Source organism: Chiloscyllium punctatum, chromosome 12 (assembly GCF_047496795.1).
Source record: "Chiloscyllium punctatum isolate Juve2018m chromosome 12, sChiPun1.3, whole genome shotgun sequence".
NCBI lineage: Eukaryota > Metazoa > Chordata > Chondrichthyes > Orectolobiformes > Hemiscylliidae > Chiloscyllium > Chiloscyllium punctatum.
The window spans coordinates 9,714,485-9,730,163 of NC_092750.1; the positions used below are offsets into that span (position 1 = coordinate 9,714,485).

Consider the following 15,679-nt stretch of genomic DNA (forward strand, 5'->3'; position numbering starts at 1 on the left):
GGAATAATGAACAAGTACACAAACAGGCAGGATATGACTAGTGATGTCCTGCAGGGATCTGAGTTAGGGCCTCAATTATTCATAATATTCATTAACGACTTTGATAAAAAGTCCAATATCCACATTTGCTGCCAACAAAATTGTACTGCATTGTACAGTCGGTTCTGCTATAATGTAAGCGTGTTCAACGCAAATTGGCTACAACGCGATTGAAGAATTTAGACCATTGTTTGCAGAATGTGAAGTATCCTTACCAGTATTGGGTATAACCCGATTCCAGCCCCATTAGTTTATATGGTATGGCTCTTGCACCATTTTCTTATAAGCGAGATTGCACAAGAGCCCCCAGAACTATGGTGTTGTATCAGAACCAGCTGTAGGCAGGGTTGACGACAATATAAAATTACAAAGGCCGAGGGGAATGGGCAAAGCTGTGGCAGATGGATTTTAATATAAACAAGGATGAGGTTATCCATTTCAAACTGTAAAAGAATAGATCAGTGGATTTATTAGAAGGCACAAAGTTAAATACAATAGGTGGAAGTGGGTACTGCAGATGCTGGAGATTAGAGTCAAGATTACAGTGGTGGAAAAGCACAGCAGATCAGGCAGCATCTGAGGAGTAGGAAAAATCAATGTTTCGGGCAAAAGCCCTTCCTGATGAAGAGCTTTTGCCCGAAACATTGATTTTTCCTACTCCTCAGATGCTGCCTGATCTGCTGTGCTTTTCCAGCACCACACTAATCTAGACTCTAAATACAATAGGTGTCCAGTGGGATTTTGAGGATTCAGGTACTTAGCTCTTTAAAATGCCAAGTACAGGTGCAGAAAACAGTCAAGGTGGCTAACGGAAAGCTGGCTTTTATATCCAAAGGAGTATTCTGATGCAAACGTCATACAAAACCCTAGCAAGACCCCGCTTGGAGCACTGTACACCACACCTTAGGAAGGATAAGTGGGCCTTGCCTCTAGATGATATCAGCACTTCATGGGTTAATTTATGAGGAAAGATTAGACAAATTCTCCAGAATTTCGAAGGTTAAGGGTGATCTAACTGAGTTCAATTTCTGAGTGTTTTTAGGATATCAACAGGAAATGACAGAGTAGCTGACGACAGACGAAGCCCAATGGTTGAAGATTCTAGAACCAGGGGCATAATCTGAGAATTCGGAGAGATGTTAGAAAGCTCCTTCTATGCACAAAGAGTAATGGAGATTTGGAATTCTCTTTCACAAATGGCAGTCAATGCTAATTCATGTTAAATTTAAAAATGGGACAGACAAATTTTTATCAAGGGATATAGGCCAAAGCAGGCAGATAAAATTAAGCTACATATCCATCATTTTATTTGAACGGTGGAGCAGATCTGAGGGGTCGAATGGCCTGGACAAGTCCCTGCATTCCTAATGGCAATTAAGGATAGGTAACAATTGAGGGCCTTGCCAGTGATAGACACATCGTGCAGAAAAAAAAGGCAAAACAGCCAAATGTCTGAGCTGTTTTTGGTTGCTGTGGCAATGATGTGCTAACCTTTAAAGATTTGTTCATGGAACATGGGTGTCACTGGCTAGACCAGTGTTTATTGCCCATCATTAATTACTCAGAGGGGAGTTAAAGGTCAGCCACGTTGCTGTGGGTCTGGAGTCACATGTAGGCCAGACCAGGTAAGGACAGCAGATTTCCTTCCCTCAAAGGCATTAGTGAACCAGATGGATTGAAAACAATTGAAAATTGTTGTCTTGATCACAATAACTGAGATTACTCTTAGATTCTAGAATTATCAATAGATTGAGTTTAAATTCCACCAGCTGCTTGGGAGGGGTGAAGGGGTGGGGGGTGGGGGAGGGGGAGAGGGGCGGCAGGGCAGGGAGTTTGAATCCACATCCCTCAAAAATGCTGGGGGCCTCTCGATGGCCAATCCAGTGACGATACAACAAGGCCCATTACACCTCCTTTTAGTTTCAGTTAAAGCCACATTGTAAAGATGATTGTGGGCCCGGACTCCACTTTACCCTCTCTGCTGCTGGCCCCTGTGGCCCAGGAAGTCCAACTTCTCCTCTTAGGCCTGGCTGTCCAGAGATACCAACAGGCCCTTGCTGTCCCGGAGGACCCGGAGGTCCTGGAAAACCAGAATCACCCTGAAAAGATTAAAAAACAAATCTTGTTCTTCACTTAGAAATGAGAAAAGATCCAACAATGTCATTGTAAATCATTTACTTCCAAGAGCCAGGGAACCTCAGTGTTTTTGTACATTTAAACTGGACATAGATATCTTTCTGATTATCAATGGTGTAGACGGTTATGGGGTTAGTTATCTTTATTCGATTGTGGGATTTGGACATCACCAGCATTTATTGCCCAGAGGTGACCACCTGAGGATCTCATCATCATAGAACAGAATCCCTACAGTGTGGAAACAGGCCCCTTGGCCCAACAAGTCCACACTGACCCTCTGAAGAGTAACCCACCCAGACCCATTCCCCTACATTTACCATGACTACTGCACCTAGCCTACAAGTCCCTGAACACTGGGTGACTTAGCATGGAAAACTAACCTAGCCTGCACATCACTGGACTGTGGGAGGAAACTGGAGCACCCGGAGGAAATCCTCGAGGAGAATGTGCAAACTCCACTCAGACAGTTGCCTGAGGCTGGAATTGAACCCAGGTACCCAGCACTGTGAGGCAGCTGTATTAGCCACTGAGCCACCGTGCCGCATGGAGTCACATGTAGGCCAGACTGGGTAAGGGTGGCAGAAATCCTTTCTTTAGGGGCATTAGTGAACCAGATGGGTTTTGACAGCAATTAACAGTCAACATTAGAGATGCACTTAGTTTCAGATTTAAATAAAATACATAAAATTCAAATATCACTACTTGCTATGGTGGGATTTGAACCCAGCCCCCAGAACATCAAGCAGAGCTTTTTGGATTACTAGTCCAAATACATCATTCTGTGGGAAGAAGGCATTGAGATATTCAATCAATTGTGATTGTATTCAATTATGATGAGGTTGATGGGCTGAATGGCCTACTCCAGTTTTCTTTGTACCACTAATAATCTACAGCCAAGGTTACTCAGTCCCCCTTATTCCTTAATAGGGATTAAACTTCCACATGGGCTGTATCAGTAATCTGCAAGATTGGCCGGTGGAGGATCACTCTGTCAGAATAAACAGCAGGTCATTTAGGAGTGAGATGAGGATGAATTTCTTCACTCAAAGGGTCATGGAGTCTTGGAATTCTCTACCCCAGAGTTTGGCAGCTTGGTGATTATATTCAAGAATCATTTCAACAGATTTCTAGATATTGAAGACATCCAGGGATATGAGATGGGTGTGGAGAAACGGCACTGGGGTAGATGAGCCATGATCTAGTTGGATGGTGGAACAGGCTTGATGGGCTGAATGGCTTCCTCCTACTCCTATGGATGTGCTTTTCCCCTCCTAGAGGTAGTAAGAGAGGTGGCAAGAAAGGGAAATAGTGAGACATATTTGCCCTGGATGGAAACTCACCCCTGCTATGTCACCTCTGCTGGACAAGAAGGTCCATTGGTGAGTTTCTCAATTCACTGGCAACAAAGATCATTTGGCGATTGATTCATGGCCACTAAAGGGACTAAACTCTTCACAACCCTAATCACCTGCCGCCCTGGCTGGAGAGGAAGATGGACAATTGCTTGAGTTGGAAACCATAGCAGCCTGATAACTGGGTTGTGATGCTGCCTAGCACTGCCCCATTCTGGGTGCAACTGGGGACAACGATGGGGAAACTCTCAGAGACCACCCCTCTCTATTCCCTCACATCCTTCTGCGACCCCCCTTCTCCCTTCCACCCAGCAGGGAGGTGAATGAAGAATGTTCTTCCCACTGCTGGAGCCCATTGAGTAAGCCTTGATCGATGGTTTTTAGGACTCGCTATTGGTGTTGAGGTCATTGATAGGGCAAGATACTCACTCTTGTTCACCTATCAGCTCCTAACGAGAGGATTGATAGGTGATCCAGTGAGGAGAAAGTGAGAACTGCAGATGCTGGAGATCAGAGTCGAGAGTATGGTGCTGGAAAAGCACAGCAGGTCAGGCAGCATCAGAGGAGCAAGAGAATCAACATTTCGGGCAAGAGCCCTTCATCAGGTGGTCCAATGAGTTCTCTCACTGATTGGTGCTGGTCACCACAGAACACACTCGCCACCCCCCCCCCATCCTTCGGAAATAAACCAGAAAAGGTGGAACGGTGGCTCAGTGGTTAGCACTGCTGCCTCACAGCACCAGGGACCTGGGTTTGATTCCACCCTCGGGCGACTGTGTGGAGTTTGCACATTCTCCCTGGTTTCCTCCCACAGCCCAAAGCTGTGGAGTTTAGGGTGGATTGGCCATAGGGATTTCCCATTGTGTCTAGGGATGTGCAGGTTGGGTGATTACCTGTGGGAAATGAAGGGTTACAGAGGTTGGGTAGGTCTGAGTGGGATGCCCTTCGGAGGACTGTGTGGATTTGTGCAGCCTATTGGCTTGTTCCCACACTGCAGAGATACTGTTACTTCATATTCCTGGTTTCAAAAAATAATTAAAATTATTGATAAACCCACTACAGAATGAAACACCTCCCATAACCAATTGTATCAGCCTTCAGAAAATAATCTAAAGGTTGTTCTGCTATAATGTGGATTTTGTTTAATGCGAATTTGCTGTAACACGATTGACAAATTGGGGACACTGTTTCTAAAATGCAAACTTTTAAAACGTGTGTTAGTTGAAATGTTGTTACAGAGGAACTTCAATTATCCGAACAACACAGGCGGGGAGCATTTTGTTTAAGCAATCAAATGTTCGGATAATCGAATACCAGATAACACAGTTTAGCCAGGCATCGGGACCTTGTGATCTTGTTCGGATAATCCGAAATTCAGATAATCGACGTTCCTCTGTATGTCGCCAAAACTCTAAGCGCTGTTTCAAAAGCACGATTTTTCTATCAAGCGAGGCTGCACAAGAAAGCAACTATTGTGTTATAGAAGTACTGGCTGTATCCAGAACCTGCCGAGATATGGGCACCTGAAGGAAATATAGAAGCATTGGCTCTGCGTGAGATTCAAGTGTTCACAGGTAAAGTATTTGGAAGTTGATTCATGCAGTTTTAAAATTTTTAAAATGCACTGTTCATGGCTGTTGTTTTACGAAGGAGAACAAAATAATCAGATAAAAGGGACTTAGCTCCTTGTTCGCAAAGAAGGTCTGTAATAATTATCTGAACATGACGTTCACCTTCAGTCCTGGAGGTCCAGCCTGCCCAGCTGGGCCTGGTTGTCCAACTCCTGCCACACCCTGGGGGTGAGAAAAGTCAGAGACAGGTTGAGAAATGTTGGTGTCCGGAACCTTCACTTAAAAATTATCCCAAGCTTCCTGTTGTCTGCCACTTCAACACACCACCACATTCACATGCCAACATCTCTGTCTGAGGCTTGCTGCAGTGTTCCAGTAAGACTCAACACCAGACTGGGGGGGTGGGGGGGGGGGTGGGAGGGGGGTGGTGGTGTGGCACCACCTCACCATCTGCTTAGGTGCCTCACAGCCTTCAGGACTCAACATCTAGTGTAACAATTTCACAGCACAAACACCTTCCTTCCCACTTGTTATCCACCACCCCGACCTAGGCCCTGGCCACAAAACCAGAAATTGCCGGAATAAGTCAGCAGGTCTGGCAGTGTCTGTGGAGAGAAATCAGAGTTAATGTTTTGGGTTGAGTGACCCTTCCTCAGAACTGATGGTAGCTAGGAAAATGTTGGTTTTTATGCAGAAGATAGGGTGTGGGGGGAAGAGGGTGAGGAGTAAACGAAAGGTGGGGATAGAGCCTAAAGAGAGAGAAGAATAGTTGGATAGACAAAGGAGTGGATGACAATCAGGCTGGGAGGGTAAATAGCTGTTAAGGGGGATTGTTAGTGGATAACAATGGGTTGTGTGTAATAGCAGACTATGTGATAACAAGTCGAGAGGCTGGTGCTGGAAAAGCACAGCAGGTCAGGCTGCATCCGAGGAGCAGGAGAATTGATATTTTGGGCATAAGCCCAGATACACGCACTGTCTTGTTAGCTCTCACCATGGTGAACGTCAGTATCCCTTAACCTGGAACATCAGCTTCCTACTCAGCTACTATTACTGAGATCAGACATTCCTTCAGGGCAGAGATTTCCGAAGCTTCTTGGCCTGGTGAAGGTTACAGGCATTTGTATGTTTTTTCTTTTGAATTCATTCAGGGGATGAGGGCATCACTGGCTAGGCAGTACTTATTGCCTGTCCCTAATTACCCAGAGGGCAGTTAAGAGCCAACCACATTGCTGTGGGTCTGGAGTCACATGTAGGCCAGACCAGGTAAAGATTACAGTTTCCTTCCCTGAAGGACATTAGTGAACCAGATGGGTTTTTCCCAACAGTTGGCAACTGATTCATGGTCATCATTAGATTCAAATTCCAGATTTTTAAAAAGTGAATTCAAATTCCGCCTTCTGCCATGGCAGGATTTGAACTCCCATCCCCAGAATGTTACCTGGGTCACTGGATTGATTGTCCAGTGATAATACAATTAGGCCCTCGCCTCCCCAATAAAGTGAAGTACGGTGTACACTGTTGGTCACTTTATTGAAGGAAGGATGTCTATGTGGCAGAGGAAGGTTCAATTGGGGTATTCAAGAGGGAATTGGATGATTATTTGGGTCGAAATAATGTGCAAGGGTATGGAGAAACAGCAGGAGACTGGCACCAGATAGTGATGCTCGTTTGAAGAGCCAGTGCAAGCACAATGGGCTGAATGGCCTTTTCTGCACTATAACAGTTCTGGGATTCAGTTCAGAACAGGTTTACCAGGTTAAGGCCTGGATTAAGTGTGTTATATTAGGAGGAAGGATTGGACAGGTGAGGCTTGTATCTCCTGGAGTTTTGAAGAGTAAAAGGAGACGGAGAGATGAAAGGTCCTGAGAGTTCAACACTGGTTGGATGTGGAGTGGGTCCACCCATTAAAAACTGAAATGAGGTAATTTTTATTTTCTCAGAGGGTTGAGAGTCTTTGAAATTGTCTTCTTGAATATTTTTGAGGTACAGATGCTCGTTAAAAGAGGGAGCGAGAGGTTATCAGGGTATGGGGGAATGTGGATTCGGGGTTATCGGTGTATGGGGGAATGTGGATTTGGGGTACGGGGGAATGTGGGTTTGGGGGATATCGGGGTACAGGGGGATGTGGGTTCGGGGTTATCGGGGTATGGGGGAATGTGGATTCGGGGTTATTGGTGTATGGGGGAATGTGGATTTGGGGTATGGGGGAATGTGGGTTTGGGGGATATCGGGGTACGGGGGGGGATGTGGTTATGGAGGATATCAGGGTACGAGGGGATGTGGATTCGGGGAATATCGGGGTACAGGGGGATGTGGGTTCGGGGTTATCAGGGTATGGGGGAATGTAGATTTGGGGTAAAACCAGATGAGATCTGATCTCGTTGAACGGCAGAGCAGTTTGAGAGGTGGAATGGTCTACTCCTGTTCCTAAGTTGTCAGTTTGCATGAAGGAAGTGTTTCTCTTCACAGAGAGTCTTTAATATGGAATGGTTCACTGAAGTGTTTAGGTTTACTGTGAGGTTTGCTCCGAGATGGAAACAATGAGGAGCAGGTACATGGTGGCTCAGTGGTTAGCACTGCCACTTCACAGCGCCAGGGACCCAAGTTCAATTCCAACCTCAGGCGACTGTCTGTGTGGAGCTTGCATATTCTCCCTACGTCTGTGCGGGCTTCCTCCAGATGCTCTAGTTTCCTCCTGCAGTCCAAATATGTGCAGGTTTGCTTGTTTGGCCATGAGAAATTGTCCTGTAGTGTTGGGGGATGTGCAGCCTGGGTGGGTTAGACATGGGAAATGTAGGGTTACTGGTAGAGGGGTGTGTCTGGATGGGATGCTCTTTGGAAGGCTGGAATGGATTCGATAGGCCTACTCCCACATTGTAGGGATTCTATTATCCTGGCGATATAGAGGTCAGGGTTAATTGCAGCCAATGCTAGTAGTCAACAGGGTGCCCTGGAACTTGCTCAACCAGCTTTGGGTCTAGACAGGAAGGTCCCAGGCAGACGCAAAGTGGTGTTCTCCTTCTGTTCTTTGCCTCTCCGGAGGGAAAGTGGGAAAGTCTTTACAGCTACAAAAGTGTCGAGGGTTCAAAGGTGGGGGGAATGTGGCCACAATCAGATAGCCTATGATCTTAGTGAATGGCACAGCAGGCTGGAGGGGCCGAGTGGGCTACCTGGGTGGTGGCATTGTCATGGGTAAGGGGGTGGCATCGTGGTAGGATAGGACACTGCTGGCAGAATGGCTGCTCTTTTCCTGCCCTTCTGTTCAGGATGACCTCCTTCCCAGTACACGCCTTGGTGACGGAGTTGTCCCCAGCATTCATCAACTCAGAGGTGACATTTTTAGGATGAGGGGGTAGCAGATTGAAAACTGAGATGAGGAGAAATTACTTCTCTCAAAGGGTGGTGGATCTGTAGGATTCACTCCCCTACATGGGGGTGGATGCCGGGACATTGTGTAAATTTAAGGAGGAGATAGATTTTTAATTGGGAATGGGTTGAAGGGTTATGGAGAATGGGCAGGCAAGTGGAGAGGAGGTTAGCCATGATCATATTGCATGGTGGAGCAGGCTGGAGGGGCTGAACGGCCTTCTCCTGCTCCTATTCCTTATATGTTGCTAAGGCAAAACGTTCCGTTTCAATATATGTGTGTTATTGTTAAGAAAGTCCAATCAACCATACTTCGTTCTTTGAACCTGATCTCTCTGCAGTAAAGAAACACTGGCATTACAATTGCATCTTTTATCATCTTCCCAAGTGTTTTCTAACCAATGAAGTACACTTAGAAAGGAAATGTTGTTGTAATCTCAAACCATGCAGCAGTCATGTGAATGCGGTAAGCTCCCTGAAACAGGAATGTGACAATACTGCAGATAATCTGCTTTTAGTGAAGTTGATTGAAGAATAAATATTGGCCAGGAGATGTATCTGTTCCTCATGATTCTGATATAACTACAAAAAGACAACAACCACTCACCTTATCTCCTCTAACTCCAGGCAACCCTCTCAAACCCTGCATTAAAACAATTAATATTAAAATATATTAAAAACAGTAGGTTTTATTGTTTTATTTTTCTCATTTATTCATAAGATTTTGTACCTAGGACGGCATGGTCAGTGGCAACTTTGTAAACTTTTCACATTTGAGTACATATGGCAATAAACCAAATTCCGATTCTAATTCTTTTCCAACGTTTCTGTCTGTCCTATGTAGTGGATTTCCAAAACGTTGATTGGTCGAACAGGGCTTTAATATTGATGAAAAATGACATTTTGCCGAAGGTTTTGGTCTTGCATTCATCAGGACATTTTGCAAGAATACCAAGAAAGGGGGAAAGCGATCTTTACACTGAATATAATGTGTACATAGTCATACAGAACAAAGACAGAAGTTACTGGAAAAGCTCAGCAGGTCTGCCAGCATCTGTGAGGAGAAATCAGAGTTAATGGTTTGGGTCCAGTGACCCTTCCTCAGAACACCAGACTCAAAATGTTAACTCTGATTTCTCTTCACAGATACTGTCAGACTTGCTGAGCTTTTCTAGCAACTTCTGCTTTCATTTCTGATTGACAGCATCCACAGTTCTTTCGATTTCCATACAGAACAAATGTTGATTTTGCCCTCCAGTGGTGAGCACAAAGCTTCAGGGAAAAGTGTCCGTTTTTAGCAACATGTTTCCTTCTAGATCTTTCTCAAATCTCCAGAGATAATTGTGAATCCACTACATTCTGATCAGATGCAAGACAGCTGAGCTGTTAATGTACCATAACTCCTACTGAAGTCAGCACTGTTTTTGACAACTTATTTTCTATAGCTGGGTCCACTGCTTTCCGTAATTTATATAAATAAGTTAGATATGAACGTCGGAGGTTTATCGTTAGCAGGTTTGCAGATGACACCAAAATTGGAGGTGTAGCAGACAGCGAAGAAGGTTACCTCAGAGTACAACAGGATCTTGATCAGATGGGCCAATGGGCTGAGGAGTGGCAGATGGAGTTTAATTTAGATAAATGCGAGGTGCTGCATTTTGGAAAGACAAATCAGGACGGGATTTATACACTGAGTGGTAAGATCTTGGGGAGTGTTGCTGAACAAAGAGACGTTGGAGTGCAGGTTCATAGCTCCTTGAAAATGGAGTCGCAGGTAGATAGGATAGTGAAGGCAGCGTTTGGTATGTTTTCCTTTATTGGTCAGAGCATTGAGTAAAGGAGTTGGGAGGTCATGTTGTGGTTGCACAGGACATTGGTTAGGCCACTGTTGAAATATTGCGTGCAATCCTGGTCTCCCTCCAGGAAGGATGTTGCGAAACTTGAAAAGATTCAGAAAAGATTTACAAGGATGTTGCCAGGGTTGGAGGGTATGAGCAATAGGGAGAGGCTGAACAGGCTGGGGCTGTTTTCTCTAGAGCATTAGAGGCTCAGGGGTGACCTTATAGAGGTTTCTAAAATCATGAGGGGCATTAATAAGGTAGATAGACATGGTCTTTTCCGTGGGGTGGGGGAATCCAGAACTTGAGAGCATAGACTTAGGGTGAGGGGGAAAATTTAAAACAGATCTAAGGGGAAACTTTTTCACACAGAGGGTGGTACGTGAATGGAATGAGCTGCCAGAGGAAGTGGTGGAGGATGGTACAATTACAACATTTAAAAGGCATCTGGATGGGTATATGAATAGGAAGGGTTTAGAGGGATATGGGCCAAGCGCTGGCAAATGGGACTGGATTAATTAAAGATATCTGGTCTGCATGGACCAGTTGGACTGATGGGTCTGTTTCCGTGCTATGCATCTCTATGACAGTATTGCATAGGAACAGGCCCTTCAGCCCATAATGTTGTGCAGAGCATGGTGCCAAATTAACCTAATCCCTTCTGCCTGCCCTTGGTCCATATCCCTCCATTCCTTGTATATCCATGTGCTTATCTAAAGTCTCTTAAACACCATTATCGTATCTGCCTCCACCACCATCTCTGGCAGTGAGATCCAGACCCCTACCACTCTCGGTGTCAAAAACTTGCCCCTTATATCTTTGAATTTTCCCCCTCACCTTTAAAGGGATGCCCCCGAGAATTAGAATATGTCACACCAGACCATGGATCATCTCAATTACAACCTCGCTCTAGTATGTTAAGAGTTCTGCAACAAATTGGGTCTCTTACTTAGCAATAAAAGGATCAGTTCCTGCTCCTGCCTACTTATCGTCAAACATTAATTCCACTTGAGAGATAGAAAGACGTGGAATATACTTACATCTTGCCCTGGTTCTCCTGGCTCACCCTGTGAACCCTAGAATGAGACAAAACAAGTTTAAACAGTGAGCAAAATCACCAGCCAAAGTGGGCAAACAAATGAAATTCTTTACTTAGTTCAACACAGAGCACAACAGCGACAATGGATGTGGAGCTGGAGAAGCACAGCAGGACAGACAGCATCTGAGGAGCAGCATTCAGGCTGAAACCTTTGCAGCTCCTGTCAAAGGGTTTTGGCCCGAAAAGTTGACTTTCCTGCCCCTCAGATGCTGTCTGACCTGCTGTGTTCTTCCAGCTCCACATCTGTTGACTCTGGATTCCAGCATCTGTCGTCCTTACCGTCTCTGAGAGCACACCAGCCCTCCTTCATTAGAATCCCTACAGTGTCAAAGCAGGCCATTCGGCCCGCCAACCCTCAAAGGGACATCCTTCCCAGGCTTACCCTCCCACCCAATCCCTGTAACTCACGGCTAATCCATCTAGACTGTACATTTCAATGTGGCCAGTTCACCAAATTTGCATATCTTTGGACTGTGGGAGGAAACCAGAGCACCCAGAGGAGACCCACACAGACACGTGGAGGATGTGCAAACTCCACACAGACAGTAGCCTGAGGCTGGGATTGAATCCGGGACCCTGGCACTGTGGGGCAGTAGTGCTAACCACGGTGCCACCTGCCAACCATTAGCTACTCAGAGCCAACCAAACAACTCTGTGGTATTTCACAAGAAAGCAACTGGACCACCAAGCAGGTGTGAAGGTAAAGTTGTCACCTTTTAAATGAACCACGAGGAGTGAGAGGGGGGACTGGTGGTGGTTTAACCTGTGGGCCACCACGCCTCCGGTGAGGGGGGAGGTTGGGAAAATTGTCGCTCATAGTGACCTCAGTCAGTATCAGGAATCAAACCCATGGTATTGGCATCACTCTGCACTGCAAAGCAGCTCTCCAGCCAACTGAGCTAACCAGCCACCCCTCCCCCACCCAAGCCTTCTCCCAGGCAGTGGTTTGGGGGGGTGGGCGGAGGTTCTGGTGAGAAGGGACTGACGCTGGAGTGGCTTCTAAACAGTTTGGGGCAATTCTCAGCTTTGCCCATGGGGACGTAATCATACCCCCTGCTCTCGCCCCATTCCCATTCGGCCAGGTACCTCATTGATGCTAAATCAACACTGACAATCCAAGAAAATCATGAGCAGTTGGAGCAGCTGGCTACTTGCCAGGAACGCCCTCGTTAGTTGCCGATGAAGACAAAAATCGACCAAAGTTTCGACTTGGCTGTTGCAAAGTTGACAGGGTCAGAGGGGTGAGGTACAAATAAAGGGTCAGAACAAGATGGAAAGAATCAAGATTAGAGTGGTGCTGGAAAAGCACAGCAGGTCAGACAGCATCCAAGGAGCAGGAAAATCAACATTTCGGGAATCTGGATCAGGAACATCAGGAACAGGATGGAAAGATTCAGGTGCCACTCCGAGATGGTGTTTAATGGGGTGTGCAGTCAGCTGACCATGTGGAACTCTGTTCAATCCACAATATTCAATTTTCCTTCCATCTAATTCCAACAGATGGGCAAAACAGAGGCTAGTCGTGAAACTAGCTCTCAAATCCAAGTTTGACCATTTTATTAAAATCTGAGAACTTAGCAGGGTGTGGAAGCATCTGTGCATCGGAACAGGGTTTGATGCCGATATGATTCTTGAACTCAAAAGACTCACAACATTAGCTTCGTTTCTCTCTCCACGGATGCTGCCAAACCTGCTGAGTTTCTCCAGCACTTTCCACTTAATATTTTCCTGTCCATTTTGCACTGATGAGCCAGAGTCAAACACAGCTCCCTCCTGATCAATGACCTTCAGCATAGAGTGCTGCTGGTTTTCTTATTGAGAAGGTGACCGAATGGAAAATTATGTCCGAAGTTTTCTCTCAGACGTTTGTTCACCAGAACGAGGAAAACGGGTTGGCCGTTTTGGACTGAGATAAGGAGAAATTTCTTCGCTCAGGGTTTAGGGAGCCAGTGGAATTCGCCGCATTTGAGGCCAAAACGTTGAATGTTTTCAAGGAGGAATTCTCACTGGAATTTACAAGATAAAGGGGGCGATCTCACAGAAACGTGACACAATCCTGATGGGACTGGGCAGGCTCGATGCGGGAAGAATGTTTTCCGATGTTGGGCAGGTCCAGAACTAGGGGACACAGTCGAGGAATAAGAGGTAGGGAAGTCATTCAGGACTGAGATGAGGAAGAATTTCTTCACTCAGAGATTTGAGAACCTGTGGAATTCTCTCCCACAGGAAGCTGCTGGGGCCAGTTCATTAGATACATTTAAGAGGGGATTGGAAGTGGCCCTTGGAGCTAAAGGGATCAAGGGGAGAGGGCAGGAATGGGATACTGGGATTGCATGATCGTACTGAATGGTGGGGGAGAGGGGCTGAATGGCCTACTCCCATTGTTGTGTGAATTTGGGATTGTGAGTTTTTGCATTCTTGCAAAGGGTTTACAAACTGATCCAGCGCATCGTAGATTCTCGCCTTGGCTTCCATACCTTCTCTCCTTTCGCACCGTCCATGCCTTTGTCTCCTTTCATACCCTGTGGGCAAGATAAATAAAAAACACGGTCATCCCTTTTAACACGCCGCTCCCTCCCTGCAGCGTTTGAACCACAATCCCCGAGCCTGCACTGTATCTTCATGCTACATGTCAGCGATGGAGCTGTGATGGAAATCCCCATGGTGGTATCATGATAAATTCACAGGGCTGGTAACCCAGGCTAACATCCTAAAGGCTCTTGTGCTACATTGTTAGGTATCCTGGCCCAGAGGTAGAGACACTGTGTTCAAGTCTCACCTGCCCCACAGGAGTGAAATAACATCTTTGAATTCGGAAAATATCTACAAGCTGACTCCTGAATAAAGATCATAAAATTCCACCCTCATTTTGACCACAACCCTTACAGAGCACAATTAGATCATTTGGCCCGTTAAATCTGCACTGATCCTCCAAAGATCCTCCCCCCGCTACCCCTGTAACCCCTCATGGTTAACCCACCTAGTCTACACATCCCTGAACACTGTAGACAATTTCCCATGGCCAATCCGTCACACCTGCACATCTTTGGACTGTGGGGGGAAACCGGAGCACCCGGAGGAAACCCATGCAGACACGGGGAGAATGTGCAAACTCCAGACAGTCGCCTGAAGCTGGAATCAAATCAGTGAGGCATCAGGAATAACCACTGAGCCTTGAACCTATTCCAGTACAGTCCGGGATCTGTGCAAAAAGGACATAGGTACGTTGTTGTGTAAAACAAAGTCTTGACAGAAAAGCAAAGTTGCAGGGCTCTGGAGATAGAGCTGGAGAAGTGGGATTACCCATTCAATGGAGAAGGAACAGGTACCATGGACTCTTTCTGTGCAGCGCTGTTTGAAGAGCCGGCTGCTTGGTGACCTCTCACTTAGAGTTTTTGCATTCTTGCCGACCAGATATCCTAAATTAATCTAGTCACACTTGCAGCACTTGGCCCATATCCCTCCAAGCCCTATGTATTTATATACCCATAAATGTTGCCTTTTAAATGTTGATATTTTACCAGTCTCCGTTGGTCGCTCATTCCATATACACACCACCCCTTCGGTCTCTTGTAAATTTTTCCCCTCTCACCTTAAACCTATGACCTTTAGTTCTGGACTCCCCCACTCCAGGGCAAAAACCGTGTCTATTTACCCTATCCATGACCCTTATAAACCTCTGTAAGGTCACCCCTCAGCCTCCGATGCTCCGGGGAAAATAGCCCCAGCCTGTTCAGCCTCTCCCTATAGCTCAAACCCTCCAACCTTGGCAACATCCTTGTAAATCTTTTCTGAACCCTTGCAAGTTTCACAACATCCTTGTAGGATACAGCCATCACATCAGTCTCCAATACTGTGGAAGGTGAGCATGTGCTGAACTTGAAAGCTGACAATCATTAGAAATGAGATTAGAGTGGTGCTGGAAAAGCACAGCAGATCAGGCAGCATCCAAGAAGCAGGAAAATTGACATTTCGGGCAAAAGCCCTTCATTGGGATCATTCTTGATGAAGGGATTTTGCCCAAAATGTCGATTTTCCTGCTCCTCGGATGCTGCCTGACCTGCTGTGCTTTTCCAGCACCACTCTAACCTTGACTCTAATCTCCAGTACACACTTTAGATTACTTACAGTGTGGAAACAGGCCCTTCGGCCCAACAAGTCCACACCGGCCCGGCGAAGTGCAACCCACCCATTCCCCTACATTTACCCCTTCGCCTAACACTATGGGCAATTTATCCAGGCCGATTCACCTAACCTGCACATTTTGTTTTGGAT

The 15,679-nt window shown here is 46.0% G+C and overlaps 1 protein-coding gene across 3 annotated transcripts in view; it reads right to left on the reverse strand.

Annotated features, from left to right (window-relative positions):
- Positions 1-15,679, reverse strand: part of col7a1 (collagen, type VII, alpha 1) — a 436,569-nt gene that overhangs the window by 51,832 nt on the left and 369,058 nt on the right. For 2 of the 3 annotated variants that reach the window (XM_072581825.1, XM_072581826.1), the window contains exons 95-99: positions 13,882-13,926; positions 11,346-11,381; positions 9,075-9,110; positions 5,261-5,320; positions 2,013-2,138 (exon numbers count right to left, since the gene is read on the reverse strand). In XM_072581825.1, coding sequence (XP_072437926.1) covers positions 2,013-2,138; positions 5,261-5,320; positions 9,075-9,110; positions 11,346-11,381; positions 13,882-13,926 — 303 coding nt within the window. The remainder of the gene's footprint in view (positions 1-2,012; positions 2,139-5,260; positions 5,321-9,074; positions 9,111-11,345; positions 11,382-13,881; positions 13,927-15,679) is intronic. The other variant, XM_072581827.1, reaches the window with a different exon arrangement.